The sequence below is a fragment of the Podarcis filfolensis genome, assembly GCF_964270895.1.
Source record: "Podarcis filfolensis genome assembly, chromosome: 8".
Lineage (NCBI taxonomy): Eukaryota > Metazoa > Chordata > Lepidosauria > Squamata > Lacertidae > Podarcis > Podarcis filfolensis.
The window spans coordinates 18,505,481-18,523,558 of NC_139611.1; the positions used below are offsets into that span (position 1 = coordinate 18,505,481).

Genomic DNA, 18,078 nt, shown 5'->3' on the forward strand with positions numbered 1-18,078 from the left:
CTATTGAGTTAAAGATAACTAAACAGTCTCCTACGACTTTTTTTGATTTTGCCTGTTTGGTCTTTGTTTTAATTCTGAAAGCGTTTTCCACCGTGTATGCAACCTCTTCTTCCTTCAATTCTAACCATTTCGCTAGTTCTTTGGTCATTTTTTCTTTAATATTTTCGTTTATTTCTTCTCCCACTCCCCTAAATTTCAAATTTAACTGTTTTTGTTTCATTTCGATCATCGCTAAATTATCCAGAACTTGATGTTGATTTCTATTTAATTCTCCTATCTCATCCTTTATCCTATCTGTCTCCTTTCTTTGTTCTTTCACTTCTTTCTGTATTTTTTTATTTGTTTCTTCCAAAATTTTTGACCGGACTGTCAAGTCTTTAATTTTACTTGACAGTTCTCCTACTGCACCCTCTATTTTCTTATCTATCAACTCATGCATCTCTCCTAGTTTTTTTTCCATATGTATTTCACTCTGCTTGAACTCCTCTTTTATTTTTAACCATAAAATATCTAGGTCCTTAATCTCTTCTTGTCGGGATGCTCTCCTTTCCGATGATGTTCCTCCTATCTTTTTTCCATTTTTCCCCGACATTTTCTCCTTCTCTAGTTTTTTAATTAAAAAACTCTTGCAGTGTTTATTCTCTCCCCTAGGGGGCGCACAATCTAAACCCAATCCAATTAATTATCAAACACTATATCCAAAAGCACTTTCTTAAACACCCAGATTACAAATTTTTACCATTTAGGGTTTTCAATCACTTTGGGTTCCAACAAGTATGTTAATACTGCAAAATAAGCTTAAATAAATCCCAACTTAGTCCCAGATATCAATTAGTTTCCCAGATTGAGGACCTAGTTAGAAAACTTCCCGTCTATAAATTCCCAGTTTAAGTAGAATCTAACATAACCTCACAACTAATACAAAAGTCCAAATTATTTCAATAATAAACTTGTTAGGAGGTTGTTAGTTGTATGTAGATAAGGGTCTTATAAAAAGACTGTTAATAATCTGTCTTACTGTGAAACCTTTGTAATGAGAAAAGGGGCGGGGGAAGAGCCACCAAACAGAACAAGACAAGCCAGGCAGCAAACAAACAGTAAGAGCAGCAATATAACTTTAACCTATATCTAATTTTGTCTTATGTAAATGCTCTCTTTTCTTCCTTCTAACTAAACTTCATCCACTTGGCTAGCTTAGTCTAATTCCAACATTTCACTATGAGAGTGCATCAGTTTTTAAAGGTCGGTCTCGATAAATAGGTCTCTGCAGCCAAGGAGAAACCGAGAATCTCGAAGCAGTTCGTAGAGAGAGAAAATATGGATAATTAGCTAAATGGGGCGTAGGCCCACTCTCTAGTATACAGTTTGATAAGTCCCACACGGTTAAACTTCCACAGATAATAAGAAGAGGGGGGGGAAGGATATTTACTTAGCTTCTAAATTCTTTGCTCTTCCGCCACTTGTTGGCTTAATCCAATGTTGGGCTGTAATTAAGGAAAATCCAGAGGTCAAAAAAAAAAAAAAAAACCAATAATCAAGTCCGGTGCGTCCAAAAAATATAAATATATCCTCCGAAAGTCTTAAATGCCCTCCTCTCTTAAGTTCAAATATATTTCAGTTCCACCGAAGTCCCAATTTTCAAAACCTTTAAGAGTCATGGATACTCAAATTTTAATCCGGTCATTCAAAAGGAGGAGGTAGGTATTCAAATGAAGATTAGTAAAGTCTCTGTGAGCTCAGTTCATAAATAATTCGAAACCACTCAGAGAAGAGAAGTAAAAACACACACAAAAAAGGAGGAAGGTCAAAACTCCAGTCTCTTTAGGGTGAGGAGGAAGTTAACGTCCCAATTTGAAATTTAAAAGAGAGAAGGGGAAAGAGAAATGTACACTCTTACTTACTCAGTTGCCCATGCTATACTATAAGGCTTTCAGTTTTTCAAAATTCAAAGCAAAAAAGGGCGAATGAGTGGAAGGTTATTATTTTATTTTGAAACCTTTATTTTATATTGTCCTTTCTCCTTTCTCCTCCTTCCTCCTTATGGTTCAATATTAGCGTTTAAGGCTTCAGTATGTTTGTCTCTTTAAAGCCACTCTGTTCATTTCGTTCTCTTGTTTTATTGTCTTCCTCCCCAAAGAGATACAAAGTCTCTAGAGATCTAATCGGTTATTTTTATATTACTTAGTTTCCTTTGCCTCGCTGAATAAATTGCTGAGGACTTTCACTTTTCCGTTCTCTACAGCGGGTAAATAATCACTTCCTTTCTTCACTCTTACGACTATACGTCCTGCGCCATTTTCACTCTGAAAAGCAGGTCGGGTTCCTCACTTGAATCCTTTTACATCCAGATCTCACTTAGTGTTTAATCCAGAATTTTTTAGCACAGAATTACTCCCAAAACACTAAGGGTTCTGTTCTTAAAGTTACGGAGGTTTGTCGCTTTTTCAGTAGGAGCTAGAGGCATCGCTACACGGGGTCCGCAGAGCTTACCATTCGCGTTTCTCAGTCCCGTCGTTCTCAGGTCCTTAAAAGAAAAACCCGAAAAAACTTCGGAACCACTCCAACGCTGCTGGATAGCTTGTCCCTCAAGAGTGCCCCTCTTGAGATTTTGGGGGTCGCAGTGCCTTTGCGTTGCCCCCAAGTCCCCCGTGAAGCTCGGAAAAGCTCTCAGCGGCTTCTCCACGCTCCCTGCTGCTTGCGATCCCAAACCGGAAGTCACGGCGGCCCCCGAATTTTTCAACTTTCAAACTCCCAAATGAGGGGTGCTGAAAAGTTGTAGCTTGACTTGGGAATTCGAAAGATACTTGGGTTAAATGAATATAATTTAGTTTTGATTGGTAAGTAAAATGTATGTAAGATTGCACAGAAATCATTAAACATGATTCCCAAGTTTTCCATTTATATTATACAGTCGTACCTGGGAAGTCGAACAGAATCCGTTCCAGAAATCTTAACACTGTATATCTGACCTGGCGTCAACACCCAGCATCCTCGACCCCAACCCATTGTTATTGACCCCAACCCTGGACCCCTTTTTAAACCCAGACTCAGCAACTGAGTGTCACCATCTTAATTTCCTGCATTGCCCTGAGACAGTGTTGCTCTGTAGGTATTATGACAAATTAAAATGGTGGCTCATTCAGAGTACTGCCGCTGCCCACCACTGTCAGGTGAGCCCATGAGGTAGCACAGAGGTAGGAAGGAGCCCATCAAACTTGGAATCAGCCCTGCTCTGTACTCCATAGGAACCTGTGTCCCTTGAGACAACAGTTCCCCACATCCCCAGCTGCCATGAGCAATGATCCTATATGGGTGCTGTGAATCGGGCATAGGCAAACTCAGCCCTCCAGATGTTTTGGGACCACAACTCCCATCATCCCTGACCACTGGCCCTGTTAGCTAGGGATGATGGGAGTTGTAGTCCCAAAACAGCTGGAGGGCCGAGTTTGCCTATGCCTGCTCTAGATGTTGTGTGACTGCAAACCACCCCCCTTCCTTAAGGGAATGGATAACAATTCCCCTAGTTTCCTCTGGAACTCACTCCCACAAGAAGTAGAGTTAAGCCACCAAGTTGGCTGGCTTTAAAAGAGGCTGAAATAAATTTGTGACAGAGAAGGCCATGAATGGATACTACCTGTGACGGCCCATGTTCTACCACCATTCGAAGTAAATATTCCTCTGAACGTCACTTCTTGGGAATCACAAGTGGGGAGAGTTGTTGCGCTCAGATCCATCTTGTAGGCTTATGGCATCTCCGGTGACTTCCCTCATCTTCCCTCTCTGGTTTGTTACAAAAATTGTTATCTTCTGCATGTTAATATACACAAAATATCATTACATTATCTTCCCCCATGTTTTAATTAAATAAAATTGTGGGTGTTTATTCAAAACCTGCCAATGAGTCCAATTCTTTATGTTATTTTTGTAAATAAGCTGTGAAAGATGCCCATTCATTTTTAAAGTTTCTATTGTCCTTTTCATGCAGTTTATCTGTTAACTTTGCTAATTCTGCATAGTTCCTCAAATTTTCTTGCCATTGTTCTTTCGTTGGTACTTCTTCTTTCTTCTACCCTTGAGCTAATAAGATTCTTGTCGCTGTTGTAGCATACAAAAACATTTTCCATTTTTCTTTCAGCAGTTCTTGACCAGAAATGCCTAGCAAAAAGGCTTCTGTTGTTTTCTTTAACAAATGTTATTTTAAACATTTTTTTCAATTCGTTGTATATCATTTCCCAGAAGTTTTTTTAAAACAATTTTACATTCCCACCACATAGAGCTCTCCTTATTTTATTGTGTTCTGAAATAAAACAATCAGCAAATGGGTTTTGGAGGCAGGGCGTGGGAGGGGAACCAAGCCAATGCCGGCCACAGGTGCCGCAGAGCTATGCAAAATAATCATTTGTGGGATCTATATTAAGGCTGCATCTGCCTAGGGGAAGCCCAGAGGACGTAGAACCACCCGTGAGCTCATCACATTTGATAGCAGTGAGCCGCGATGACCTGGTTTCATCCGATGCACACGGAGACTCTTAAGTCTCTGCCCAGATACCAACCTAGAGGGACTTCCGAAAGCTTTCTACTGAGAATGCTCAGGTGCGATTGTTACAGATGCAAGGAATCTAACTTTCCATTCCCATTTTTTTAAATGAAAAAAACAACAAGTGGGGATATTTGCTGTCCTGTTTGCCAGCTTTCCATAGTTATCTAGCTGGCCACTGGGAACGACATGCTGGACTAGGAGGAATTTTTGACCTGGTCCAACTTCTTCTATTCTACTTGGATGGCTTTAAAAGTGGGGTTGATAAATTCATGGAGGATAAGGCTTGTCGGTGGCTACTTAACACAATGGCTATGTTGTAGGCCAGCATCGGAGGCAGGATACTGCCCAGTACCAGTTCCTGGGAATTGCAAGAAGGGACAGTTGCTGTTGTTGGCTGGCAACTGTAAGAACAGGATCCTGGGCTAGGTGGGCCTTTGAGCTGATCCAGCAGGACTGTTCTTAAGTGTGTATCCATCCCCTATCTTTGGAAGAATGCTCTGTGTCATCTTTTTATTAATGCTGTGGTTCTCTTCTGCTTTTGTCTCCCCCCCAACCTCAAGGTGGTTTCACCCAAACATTAATGGCATTGAAGCGGAGAAGTTGCTGTTAACCCGAGGAGTCCATGGGAGTTTTTTAGCCCGGCCTAGTAAAAGCAATCCGGGAGACTTCACCTTATCTGTCAGGTATGAAATGTTCAAAAAGAACAACTTTGGGGTGGATGGGCCAGCTTGGAACCAATAGCATGGTGCCATGTTCTCAGTGGAACAAATTCTGAGTGGAACAAATCCTAACGACTCTGAAGGAGAGTCTCCACCCCCATCGTTCTGCCCGGACGCTGAGGTCCACCTCGGAGGGCCTTCTGGCGGTTCCCTCACTGCGAGAAGGCAAGTTACAGGGAACCAGGCAGAGGACCTTCTTGATAGTGGCACCCGCCCTGTGGAACGCCCTCCCACCAGATGTCAAAGAGAACAACAACAGACTTTTAGAAGACATCTGAATGCAGCCCTGTTTAGGGAAGCTTTTAATGTTTGATGCATTACTGTATTTTAATATTTTGTTGGAAGCCACCCAGAGTGGCTGGGGAAGCCCAGCCAGATGGGCGGGGTATAAATTTATTATTATTATTATTATTATTATTATTATTATTATTATTATGCAACATCAAAACATTTGCTGTGCCCTCACCTTCAGTACACATCAGACATTCAGTTTTTCTGCTCACCCACAAGAAGGATGGAAAGACCAGTGGCAGAGCTGCTACTCTGCATGCAGAAGATACAACCAGGCAGGGCTGAAATTCTGGAGAGACTTTGCTGGTCAGTGTAGACCAATGTTTCCCAAACTTGGGTCTCCAGCTGTTTCGGGACTACAGATCCCATCATCCCTGACCACTGGTCTTGCTAGCTAGGGATGGTGGGATTTGTAGTCCCCAAACAGCTAGAGATTTACGTTTGGGAAACATTGGTGTAGACCAATGATAGCCAACTGGTGCCTCACCTCCACAAGCTACCAGCTTGGGTTGCTTTCAAAGAGGACTAGACAAATTAATAGAGGGGAAGGCTATCAGTGACTGCTAGCCAGGACTGGCGATACTCTGCCTCCATGGTCAGAGGCAGAAACAATCTGAATACCAGTTTTGTTTTGTTTGAAAGTTGCAGGAGAAAGAGAGGGCGATTGCACTCGGGTCATGCAAAACGAAACTGCTTTGATCAGGTGGAAAAGAACTCTTGTGTGAGAGATGAGGCGCTCTGCTCATGCTCAGAGGCACCCTCTGCATGGGTTGCTAGTGTTCTTGCAGCTGCAAATTGGCCAGCTTCCTTGGGGCTGCTGCCAAACCATCCGGTGATCTCAGGGCAGAATCCGCCGGCTTGGAAAAACCCCTCTTGATCTTTCCAAACCTCTGAATGTTTAGCTGCTTGTGGGGGGAGGGCAGGGAATAAGCTCATCCACTTACAGCTGTAGCTGGATCTCGGTAAATAATTTAAAGAGCAGGAATTGGTGCTCTGTGCATTTCTGTAAGAGGTGTTTGGGCCGCAAGCCAGCCTTCGGGGAAACGCAAGCGCCAAGGAAAGGGAGCTTGAAGAGCCTCTGGACAAGGAATCCATTTAACATGGAAAACAGGGGACGTTTTCTGAGAGTGGGTCTCGTGTTCTTGGCTGCAGCTATAATGCAGATTATTTCAGGGGGAGTGGGGAGGAGATATTGCTAGATAATAGTGTTTCCGCCTCCTCTTGCATATTGTCACATGGCTACAGAAATTACCCTTTGTGAAAGTGGCCCCTATTTGCTTACACGCTAAGCAGGTGCAGAAATATTTTTGTTGTTGTTACATTCCCCCATCCTCCCCCCCCCTCAAAGCTCCAAGTACAGTGGTACCTCAGATTAAGTACTTAATTGGTTCCGGAAGTCTGTACTTAACCTGAAGCGTTCTTAACCTGAAGCGGACTTTCCCATTGAAAGTAATGGAAAGTGGATTGATCCGTTCCAGACGATGAAAAAACACCCCCTAAAACAGCAATTTAACATGAATTTTACTGTTTCACGAGAACATTGATGCATAAAATGAAGGCAATAATCAATGTACTGTACTGTAAAATAAAAAAGACAGTATTTTAGATGAAAAAAAAATTATTGCCAAACTCACTGTTTGGAGGGGCTCAGGGTCCTCTTCCACAATCACAATCGGCTTGGCTCCCTGCATTCGCGGAGGCCTCAGAGAGCTCCGTAGGCCCCGCCGATGTCCGGGTTTCCCTCCAGGCAGCGGCAAGGCCTCCGAGAGCTTAGACAACTTACTTCCGTGTTACAATCGTTCGTAACCCGAAAAAAGTATGTTGAAGTGTTCATAGCCCGAGGTACCACTGTATTGAAAGACTCCCAGAGTTGCAGTGCTATCCCAGAATTTGGTTTCCTTTGAATGGACCAGTGGAGATTCTGGGGCCTGTAGTAGGACATACGGTTTTAGTTACACATAGATACAGCCTAAGCCTAGGATGGAAGTACTCGCAGCATTAAGACCCCCAGATACCTTCCTTCTCCATCAGGTGCTGCTCTGGATCCTGCACAGAGCAAGCACATCTCCTCATCTCCAGCCTCATGCTCCTCTCTCTGGTGTCTGTTCTCCTACCTGGCAGCCAATTCTGTGAAACTTTTATTCCTAGACTTCTCTCTCTCTCCTTGCGATGATCCTGCGAGGTAGGTTAGGTTGGGCGGGATATGAACTCAGGTCCCTGCAGTCCTCTTTACCGCTCCCCTTGCTGTCTTGAGCTCCAACCAGCAGCTGAACACATTTCCCACCCCCCTCCACTGTGAGTCTTACAAGGAACAGTTTTGGCCTCCGTCAAACCCGGTAGTGACAGAGACACCTGTGTGCGTTTTTGAGGGCAGCACGGATTTATTGCCGATCGGCGGGCAAGGGCACCCCATCCCGGCACTCTTGGCGGTTCAGCTTTCATATCTCGGAGAGCTTCTGAGGTAATTAGCAGCTGCAGCTGTGTGCTTCAGAGAGGGAAAGAGAGCCGTCTTCCTTTCTAAAACCGCGCCAAGACGGATCTGAGGGCGACTGAGGTTCTTCTCCCGCGAAGCGAAATTTGCAGCCGCAGCCGTTTTCATGTAATTATTTAATCCAGCTGCTGGTTTGGAGAGGGACCCTGCCGCCTTCGCTCAATAGCTGCCTCTGTGGCGAGGCCACAGGTGTCCCTTCTTTGTGCAGAAGCGATTTTGGCATCAAACAAATTGAGCGTGACTCCACGAAAGCATTGTCGGGCGTTTAGATGTAGGCGGTTCTGGCAGAGAAGCATTTGTGTGGCGGCCTGGTCATTTGCAAAGGATTGTGTGTAATTTCCTCTTTTATTCCCCACCCCAGTTTTAGAACTGCACACTTTTTTCCAGGTGCTAGCATAGCCTGCCCATTTAAAAATATTTCCCTTGCTTTTACCACATTCATTCTCAGCTTAGTAATGTTCCAGGATCACGCAGGAGCAATCGTGTCAATGAGGATACGAGATGTCAGGATGAAAGATGAGGTTGCTGGATCAGGCCAATGGCCCCTCTAGCCCAGCATCCTGTTCTCATAGTGGCCGACCAGATGCCTGTGGGAAAACCCGCAAACAGGGTTTGAGCACACAAGCCCTTTCCCCTCCCGTGGTTTCAATGCAGAGCCATTGTGGCTTGCAGCCATCAGTGGCACTCTCCTCCCTGAGAGAATCTGCTTATAAAGCCATCCAAGCTGGGGTGCCATCACTGCCTCCTGTGGCGGTGAGTTCCATAGTTTCAGTGCTTTGCAAGTAGACGGTCCCCAGTCCAGTCCCTGGCATCTGGGAGAGACTCTGGTCCGCAAACTTGTGATATTTGGGTTTGAAGATTGAAAAAATACTGGTTTCTGGAAAGTAGAATTTTATTGTGGAGCAAATGTTTCGAATAATCCTTTGTATGTAACTGACAGATGAAGAATTGGAAGCCCTCTTTTCTTTCTTTCTTTCTTTCTTTCTTTCTTTCTTTCTTTCTTTCTTTCTTTCTTTTCCTTCCTTCCTTCCTTCCTTCCTTCCTTCCTTCCTTCCTTCCTCCTTTCCTTCCCTCCCACTTTTCTTTTTTCTTTCTTTTCTGTTTTGTCCTCCCCCCCCATGCATGCTTCTCTCTCTCTTTCTCTCTCTTCTTTTTCCGCTTTTGTTTTTACGTAGATTAATTTTTATATCATTAAAAAGCTTTAACAATGACAGCAATAATGCAAAGAAAGACACCAGTCTCTGATACCCCAGGGGGATGCTGGACACCCCGTAATATGCTTTCTGTTTTTTTAAAACTTCATCAAACCAGTTAGGATGAAAACTGTGGTTTGTGAGAACTTTCTGTCGTCTTCTTTCCAGCACGGAACGGGTTAATCCCATTTGGCTATTAGCAGTGCTGAGAGCACAGGCAGCAGTCCCATTGGGGACCCTTTCTGCCCTTTTCTCCCCTCCCTGGCTTTCCTAAGAGGAGGGAGGCTAATTGCATTTAAAGGCACTTAAGAGGCTGCCTGCCTGCCTGCTGAGCTGGCCCCTTTAGGCCTCCAGACGCCTGATGGATGAGTTCAGTCCGGGAGGGGTTGTCTGCTTCTAAAAGGCTTGGTGGGCCAGTGAATTTGGTCACTCCCAGTTGCGGGACTCCAGTAAGATTGGCAGCAGGGGACTCTCCCCTAAGAGCTGGGCTCATTTAGGAACACGGGAAACTTCCTTAGTATACTGAATGAGACCTTTATTCAGAGTCTTTATTCATAGTGCTGACAAATGCTAATACTATTTAAAAAACAAAAAAAATGCACATTAAACAATAAAACAAAACCTTGCATCGGTTTCTGACCCTCCTGGCTGTGCAGATATTCTGATGCTGATGTTTATCCCACTTTTGATTTAATTATTATTTATTGAATTTATATCCTTTCCTTCCTCAACTGGGAGCCCAGAGTGGCAAACAGATACACAATTTTTAAAAAGATAGCATTTTAAAACAAATGAAAGCATCCTACAAAAAAACCAATTGCAAACATCTAAAAGCAGTTATGGTCAGAAACGTTCTTCCGTCCAGTGATTTTGGGGTTGCCAGGAACAGGGTTGTTCAGCCAGGGGGAGCAGGAATGCATTTCCTTCTGAAGGTTAATGAAGGGCATTCCACAACCGGGGAGCCATCACTGAAAAGGCCCTGTCAGCATCAAGGGGGAAGTCCCTGGTGCTGGCACTTGATCCAGGAATCTCAGAGCAGCGTGTGTGATTCTACCCCACACATACCAAATTTGTCTTCATAACAAGTATGCAAGGAGAGGGAGGGAGGGAGAGAGAGAGAGAGAGAGAGAGAGAGAGAGAGACTGGCCAGAGTCCCTCAGAGAGTTTAAAGGCCAAGTGAAGATTTGCACCTGAATGTCAACCTACCACTCTGCCTCATGTAGCCTCTTGCTTCCAGGGTTTGTTTTGCAAACAGATGTTACAATCAGTTGTTAGCTGATTTTTAGACCCCACTTTTCCTCCCCACACAAGAACCCTGTTTGGTAGAGTGACAATGAGTGACACATAATCTTCAGGGCTTGGTGGAGTTTTGAACCCAAAGCCACATTCACACCATACCTCTCAAGCATCACAATGTCACTTGGAACAGTTATGTCTTCCCCCAAAGAATTATGGGAGCTGTAGTTCGTTAAGGGTACCAAGAACGGTTAGGAAACCTCTGTTCCCTTCACAATATTATGTTTCCCTGGGAAGCGGGACTGGTAGTTAAACTACGCTGGGGACTGTAGGCAAGTAGCATGTGCAAAAATGCATATACGGGGGTCAAGGGTGCATATAATAAATGCATATATTGGTGAAAATAACATGGAAAAATGCTTTATATCACAGGAAACCACCTTGCAAAAATATGTATATTAGGCAGTGCAAAATGAGCCCTAAAATGCTGATCAATTTTCATGGTTCTAACCCCCCCCCCAAAAAAGAGTTCACAAACAGATGTGGAAATGTAGGGAACCTAAGGTTGCGGGGGGTGGGGGTGGGACTGCAATGGATTTGCCCCCACTCATCATTTGCCCTTGGGCTGGTTGTTTGATAGGTCACTGAATATGATGCTTTTGTTTGTCTTTATACCCAGCGTTACAAATTCTGTTCTCTTCTTTCTCCCGCTCGCAACCACTTTCCGGCTCCAGGAGAAATGACGAAGTCACGCACATCAAAATCCAGAACTCTGGGGACTACTACGACCTGTATGGCGGGGAGAAGTTTGCCACATTGGCGGAGCTGGTCCAGTATTACACTGAACAGCAGGGTCTCCTGCGAGAAAAGAACAGCAACATCATTGAGCTAAAGTTTCCTCTCAACTGCCAAGATCCCACCTCGGAGAGGTGAGCTGGGAGCTCCTGCCCCAGACTGAGCCTTGTTTGCATGCTCTGTTCTCATACTGACCTTCCCTGGGCACTGTCCTGGCCTACCTTATAGGGTGGTTGTGAGAGAGACGGAACATGCGTGTAAACTGCTTTGAACCTCAAGTGTCGTATAAATACAAAGAATCATAGTTTCTGCTGCGGCTTCCTAGATCAGGGATGGGGGATCTGTGGCCCTCCAGCTGTTTTTCGACCCCAGTGGCCAGGGATGATGGGAATTGTGGTCCAAAAACAGCTAGAGACCCGGGTTTGGGAAACCCTGACCTAGAGGGTCACAGGCTTCCAGAGAATGGGGAGCCTGTGGCCCTCCAGGGGTTGCTAGACTCCAGCTCCCATCAGCCTTAGCTAGCATAGCCTCTGGTCATGGATGATGGAAGTTGGTGTCCAACAATATCTGAAGGGCCACAGGTTCTCCATGTCTGTTATAGAAGCAGCTCTCAGCATGCTGCTGTGTTAAGGGCCCCTTCCTGTACCAGTTGGACACCTCCGTTACGCTTACCCAGCACTTTCTGATCAGGTGGGCACCATGTTTATTTCCCACAATGCCTCTGGTGTAGAATCACTCTGGGGCTTTGTGGGGGATTTAAAATGGCAGCCTCCTGACACTGAGGAAGAATATTAAGGAATGGGGAGGAGAATAGGGCAGAAGTCTCTGGCGGGTCCTGGCATCTGTTTGGGGATACCAGACCTAGGCCCTGGGTCTGTTGGCAAATTTGGACTCCATCTGCATTATACATGTATTGTACCACTTTAAACAGTCACACTTCCTCCAAGGAATTCTGGGAGTTGTAGTTTGTTAGGGGTGCTGAGAATTGTTAGAAGACTCCGTCGCCTCACAGAGCTAAAATTAGCATCGTAATCGTTGATTTATTACTTTCTGAACCATGGTCTCAAGGCGATTTACACATAAATTAACTAAAGTATTAAAAAGCTAGTTTAAATTCCTAGAGTGGTTTAACAATCCATCTGTTTTCTCAGGGAGGTCTGGGAATCGTAGTTCTATAAGGGGAATAGGGGTCTCCTAACTACTCTCAGCGCCAATCCACAAACTACAGCTCCCAGGATTCTTTGGGGGAAGCCATGACAGCTTAAAGATGGGGCCTTGATTTCCAGGTGTTTGCTTAACTCTTGTTCCTATCTCTTGATTCCTGCATTTCCCTGCATTTCTTCACAGCCAGGGCTGATGACATAAAGATAGGAACCTCTAGGACCCAGGGGCAGAAAGTACCTCCATGTTGAGGGGTTTGTTTTGGTGTGTGGGGAAAGAGAGTCACTCCTCAAAATAGGCTGATGGCGCCATCTAGGGATGAAGGGGTAGAGATTCAAGCTTACAAGAAAGAGCGGCCTTCCTTATGGGGCAAACTGGAGGCCTAGTGCTGGTGTCTGCCTCAGGTGTGCAGTCCGGATGGAGGAATCTGTCAATCATGCTTTTTCTCGTTTTCTCATTTTTGCAGTTTTCCATTCCGTTCTCCACATTTCCATAGCAATTGGCGATCTCCCCACCCCATGAAAATCCACCAACGTTTTCATGTCAAATTTCTCCTAATGGACACATTATTATATTCAGTTTTAACTAATATATACATTTTTGCTGCAACTTCTCTCCTAATGTAATGCATTTTCCTTGTGTTATTTTCACACAATTTTCCAGCACACTTTACCTCCCTGTATATGCATTATTTGGATGGAGAGTTGCATTGCAAAATTCGGGGCAGATAGAATTTTTGAAATATTATTGAGTTTTGGCTTGTGAATTGGTTCAAGAAGTGTGAACTGGGTATCTTCTCACTAAAATGCAAATAATCAGTTTCTCCCCTATGCTTAGAATGGACAGGCTATTATTATTATTACTACTGTCACTATCACTATTATTGTCCGTATCTGCTCACCACATATAAAGTAGGCATGTGTGTAATAAATTTACATGAAGAGGCAAGCTAAAGCCTCATGTATCATCACATCTGTGAGGCCCACTGGTCAACTGTAGGTGGGTCTAGAAGGGAAAGGGGGTGGAGCTTGCAGGACTGCCTTCTCCCTTATACACCTGCACCCCCATGATGCAAGCAGGCATGGAGGAGAATTGCAGGCCAGGATGGCCCTTGGGGTTCTTTCCAGACCACACCCACCACTAAGCCACACCCACTTTCCCCAGACCACACCCCTCTCCAGCTCCGCTTTGTATCCTTAGTAACACCGTAACTTAACGCTGAGGTTGAATTCCAAGCATCATGCCTAAAGCCAAAATCACATATAGTCAAAACACATTGGGTGCAATAGCAGGTGGGATTGACAAAGTCTTTTTTAATCTGCCCCCTTTTCCACTTTCTTTTTTAAAAAATTAAAAATTGTCAAGTGCTGAATGCACGCAAGTTAAATGTGCACAAGTTGTGGGCTTACTATATTAATGCTAACTAATACCCTTAGTGGGACGCAGGTGGCGCTGTGGGTTAAACCACAGAGCCTAGGATTTCCCGATCAGAAGGTTGGCGGTTTGAATCCCCGCGATGGGGTGAGCTCCCGTTGCTCGGTCCCTGCTCCTGCCAACCTAGCAGTTCGAAAGCACGTCAAAGTGCAGGTAGATAAATAGGGACCACCCCAGCGGGAAGGTAAACAGCATTTCCGTGTGCTGCTCTGGTTCGCCAGAAGCGGCTTAGTCATGCGGGCCACATGACCCAGAAGCTGTCTGCGGACAAACAACGGCTCCCTCGGCCTATAGAGCGAGATGAGCGTGCGACCCCAGAGTCGGTCATGACTGGACCTAATGGTCAGCGGTCCCTTTACCTTTACCTTTAATACCCTTAGTATTTCCCCGCCTGCCTGGAACATGTCCTTGAGCAAACATGTTGTTTCACAATGTTGAAATCGACTATAGATATATAAAATTTAGCTATGATTAAATGTACCGTATTTTTCGCTCCATAGGGCGCACCTGACCATAGGGCGCACCTAATTTTTAGAGGAGGAAAACATGAAAAAAAATATTCTGAATCAAATGTTGTACTAAACTATTTAAAGCAGCAAAGCGGGTGGCTCCTGTCCGCTTTGCTGCTTTAAAGCGAGCCTCAGAGGAGGGAAGGAAGGGGAACCATGGCTTATCTAAGTCCACTTAATAATGCTGAGCCCTATTTTATATGCATCTCAAAGCCCTTGACATATATACATTATAATGACAAGCCGAGATAGGCCTCCTGCATAGGAGGAGGGGAGGAGAAGAGAGGGAGCCATCATAGCTCAATGGGGAGAGCATGGAGAAGATCCCAAGTTCAGTCCTTGAAAGCTTCTCCGGGTAGGGCTAAGGGTGTGTCTCCTGAAACCCAGGTGAGCCTCTGCCCATCAGTGAAGACAAAACTGAGCTAAATGGACTCAGGGGTCCTGCCGTGGTACAGGGAAAGTCCCTCTGTTCCTGTTTAAATTAGCCCTTTCTTCATAACCATGGGGACTACAATCTTAGTTTGTTTTTAAAGGGAACAGCTATAACCTCAGTGGCTTTGCATGCAGAACACCACACGTTCAATCCCCGGCTTCTCCAGGCCTGAAACTCTGGCAAACTGCTACCAGTCAGTGTTGACATTACTAAGCTAGATGGAATAGTGGATCCAACTCCTTATAAGGCAGCTTCCTAGGTTCCCATTTATGCTTCAGATCTTGGCGTGAGGGCTGCTGTCACTTTTAGTGTCAAGAGGGTGGTTCTTTGCACATCTGGAAGATGACTGTGTCACCTCCCATCACCCTATTGAAGGTGCTTTTACAGCTCAGGGGAAAGGACAGGCAGACACAGCATTTGTAAACTGTAGCATCCTGAATTAAGGGAGGGAGGGGAAAGAGCTGATCTTCAGCTTGAAACCAGGACTTGCTCTTTAACCATGCTGCTCCTCCAACTGCCAATGCCATCCATGTAACCTGTGTGAATATCAAGTGTGGGTTGTGTCCAGGAACCTGGGAAGATTTCTTTCACATGAGTGCATGTTTTCGTCTTTAAATAAACAGCCCATGCAAGTTTCCAGCTCTTATGGCCATGCCTGGCTGTCTCAGTGGAAATCTGAGGAGGCTGTGGTGGACTTTCCAGTGGTCAAAGTCTTCCTGCCCGGCATCTATTTCCCGCACTCTTTGCCCACTGAACCCCCGCACCCTGCTTCAAAGCAAGCTATGGAGGGGATTCCCTCCGCTTTGAAGCAGGAAAGTGGAAGAGGAGCTGCTTACCCGAGTGTAAGCTGCTCCCCTCCCACTTTGCTGCTTCAATGCAGCCTCGAGCAGCGAGGATCCATGGGTCCCTTTCCTTCCCTCCTTCGTGGTTGCTTTGAAGCAGGAAAGTGGGAGAGGAGCTGCTTACACGAGTACAGTGGTGCCCCGCAAGATGAATGCCTCGCAAGACGGAAAACTCGCTAGACGAAAGGGTTTTCCGTTTTTTGAGCTGCTTCGCAAGACAAATTTCCCTATGGGCTTGCTTCGCAAGACGAAAACGTCTTGCAAGTTTGTTTCCTTTTTCTTAACACCGTTAATACAGTTGCGACTTGACTTCGAGGAGCAACTCATAGAACGCAGTGTACATAGTAGCCTTTTTTGAGGTTTTTAAAGACTTTGGTGATTTTTGAAGCTTTTCCAAAACTTCTTTTGCAGCCATTTGGTAAATTAAGCTTTTAAAACTTTTTTGGGGGGGTTTTGGATTTTGGGTTGGGGTGTTTGCAATTCAAGGACTTGGTGTTGGGGAGGGGTTTGCAAGAATCTGGAAGCTTGTGTTTTTTTTCTGCATTTTAATGATTTTTTTGTGACCATTGGGCCACTCTGCTGTTTTTTTAAAAAAAATTCTGGATTTGAATTTCTGTGTGCTGAGTGGCTGGGGGAACAGTTGGGGAGGGGTTTGCAAGAATCTGGAAGCTTGTGGTTTTTTTCCTGCATTTTTATGATTTTCTGTGACCATTGGGCCACTCAGCTGTTTTTTTAAAAAAATTCTGGATTTGAATTTCTGTGTGCTGGGTGGCTGGGGGAACAGTTGGGGAGGGGTTTGCAAGAATCTGGAAGCTTGTTTTTTTTTCTGCATTTTTATGATTTTCTGTGACCATTGGGCCACTCTGCTGTTTTAAAAAAAAATTATGGGTTTGAATTTTGAAATGCTCTTTACAGTATGTGTGACTTTAAAGAGCACTTAATAAACTCTTGTTGTACCAAATTTGGCTTTGTTTGGACTTTTTTTGACCATAGGAACGCATTAATTGATTTTCAATGCATTCCTATGGGATTTCGTGCTTCGCAAGACAAAAAATTCGCTAGACGAAAAAATTCGCGGAACGAATTAATTTCGTCTTGCGAGGCACCACTGTATTTTTGTGGTTTTATATCTTGATTTTATTCTGTGAACTGCCCTGAGACCCCTGGGTATAGGGCGGTATATAAATTCAATAAATAATCATACTTAGGTAAAGGTAAAGGGACACCTGACCATTAGGTCCAGTTGTGACCGACTCTGGGGTTGCGGCACTCATCTCACTTTATTGGCCGAGGGAGCTGGCGTACAGCTTCCAGGTCATGTGGTCAGCATGACTAAGCTGCTTCTGGCGAACCAGAGCAGCGCACGGAAACGCCGGTACCTATTCATTTAGTTGCAGTCTGACGTGCTTTCAAACTGCTAGGTTGGCAGGAGCAGGGACCAAGCAACAGGAGCTCACCCCGTCACGGGGATTCGAACCGCCAACCTTCTGATCGGCAAGTCCTAGGCTCTGTGGTTTAACCCACAGCGCCACCCGCGTTCCTAAGTCCCTAAGTCCCAGAACTTAGTTGGCCATAACTCCTGATCTCTTGGCCTACTGCACCACCCCAAACTCTCTCCCTGAAGCTCTTTGCCTTCCTAGATGGTACCACGGCCACCTGACGGGCAAAGAAGCTGAGAAGCTCCTCACTGAGAAGGGCAAGCCCGGGAGCTTCCTGGTGAGGGGCAGCCAGAGCAAGCCTGGAGACTTTGTCTTGTCGGTGCTGACGAACGAGGACAAAGCTGATACGGGGGACCGGAAACCCCGGGTGACTCACATCATGATCCGGTACCAGGTAAGGTTTGTGAAAGCAGATTGTCAGACATTCCTCAGAGGTTTCTAGTTAAATCCACCTGGGGGGTGGGAATCCAACATGAAGTTTCTCCTTGTCGCTGAGCTTTAATCCATTGTGCTGATGGACAGGCATTGATGCTACAGTGAAAGGTTTTGCCACTCACCTGTTTTGAGCCAATGAACTCTCAAGACCGTAAAAATGGCAATAACTGTTCTGCCTTCATCACTAAATATAATAATAAAAAATAGCAATTGCGGTGAGCTGAATTGTTATTTATTTATAATAGTAGTCTCATATCCTTGGGGATTCTAAGAACGCCCCCACAAAAAAGTGCACTTTTGTGAGGTGAGGTCCACCATCTTGATTCAAAATGGCACCCAGTTGTACCCAAACGTAGACGAAAGCTCTGCTTCTTGATCTCAGGAACCATTATGCAAAATATTTCTTAAGTGAGATTCATATGCCAAGCAAACCAACAGTTCCCATATATGCATATGTATATAGATAGATAGGATTTGGTTAGATTTATAAATAATGGCACGAATTGTTCCTTTCTCTGCTTCCACCCTCAAAAAATAAGTAAGTCTTATCTTTGCAACAA

The 18,078-nt window shown here is 44.8% G+C and overlaps 1 protein-coding gene across 3 annotated transcripts in view; it reads left to right on the forward strand.

Moving 5' to 3' along the window:
* Window positions 1-18,078, forward strand: part of LOC310769404 (tyrosine-protein phosphatase non-receptor type 11-like) — a 67,450-nt gene that overhangs the window by 32,363 nt on the left and 17,009 nt on the right. For all 3 annotated transcript variants that reach the window (XR_014551632.1, XM_083628725.1, XM_083628726.1), the window contains exons 2-4: window positions 5,101-5,223; window positions 11,205-11,399; window positions 17,285-17,477. Coding sequence is in view for 2 of the 3 variants with exons in the window: in XM_083628725.1 (XP_083484851.1) it covers window positions 5,101-5,223; window positions 11,205-11,399; window positions 17,285-17,477 (511 nt within the window). In the remaining variant the exon portion in view is untranslated. The remainder of the gene's footprint in view (window positions 1-5,100; window positions 5,224-11,204; window positions 11,400-17,284; window positions 17,478-18,078) is intronic.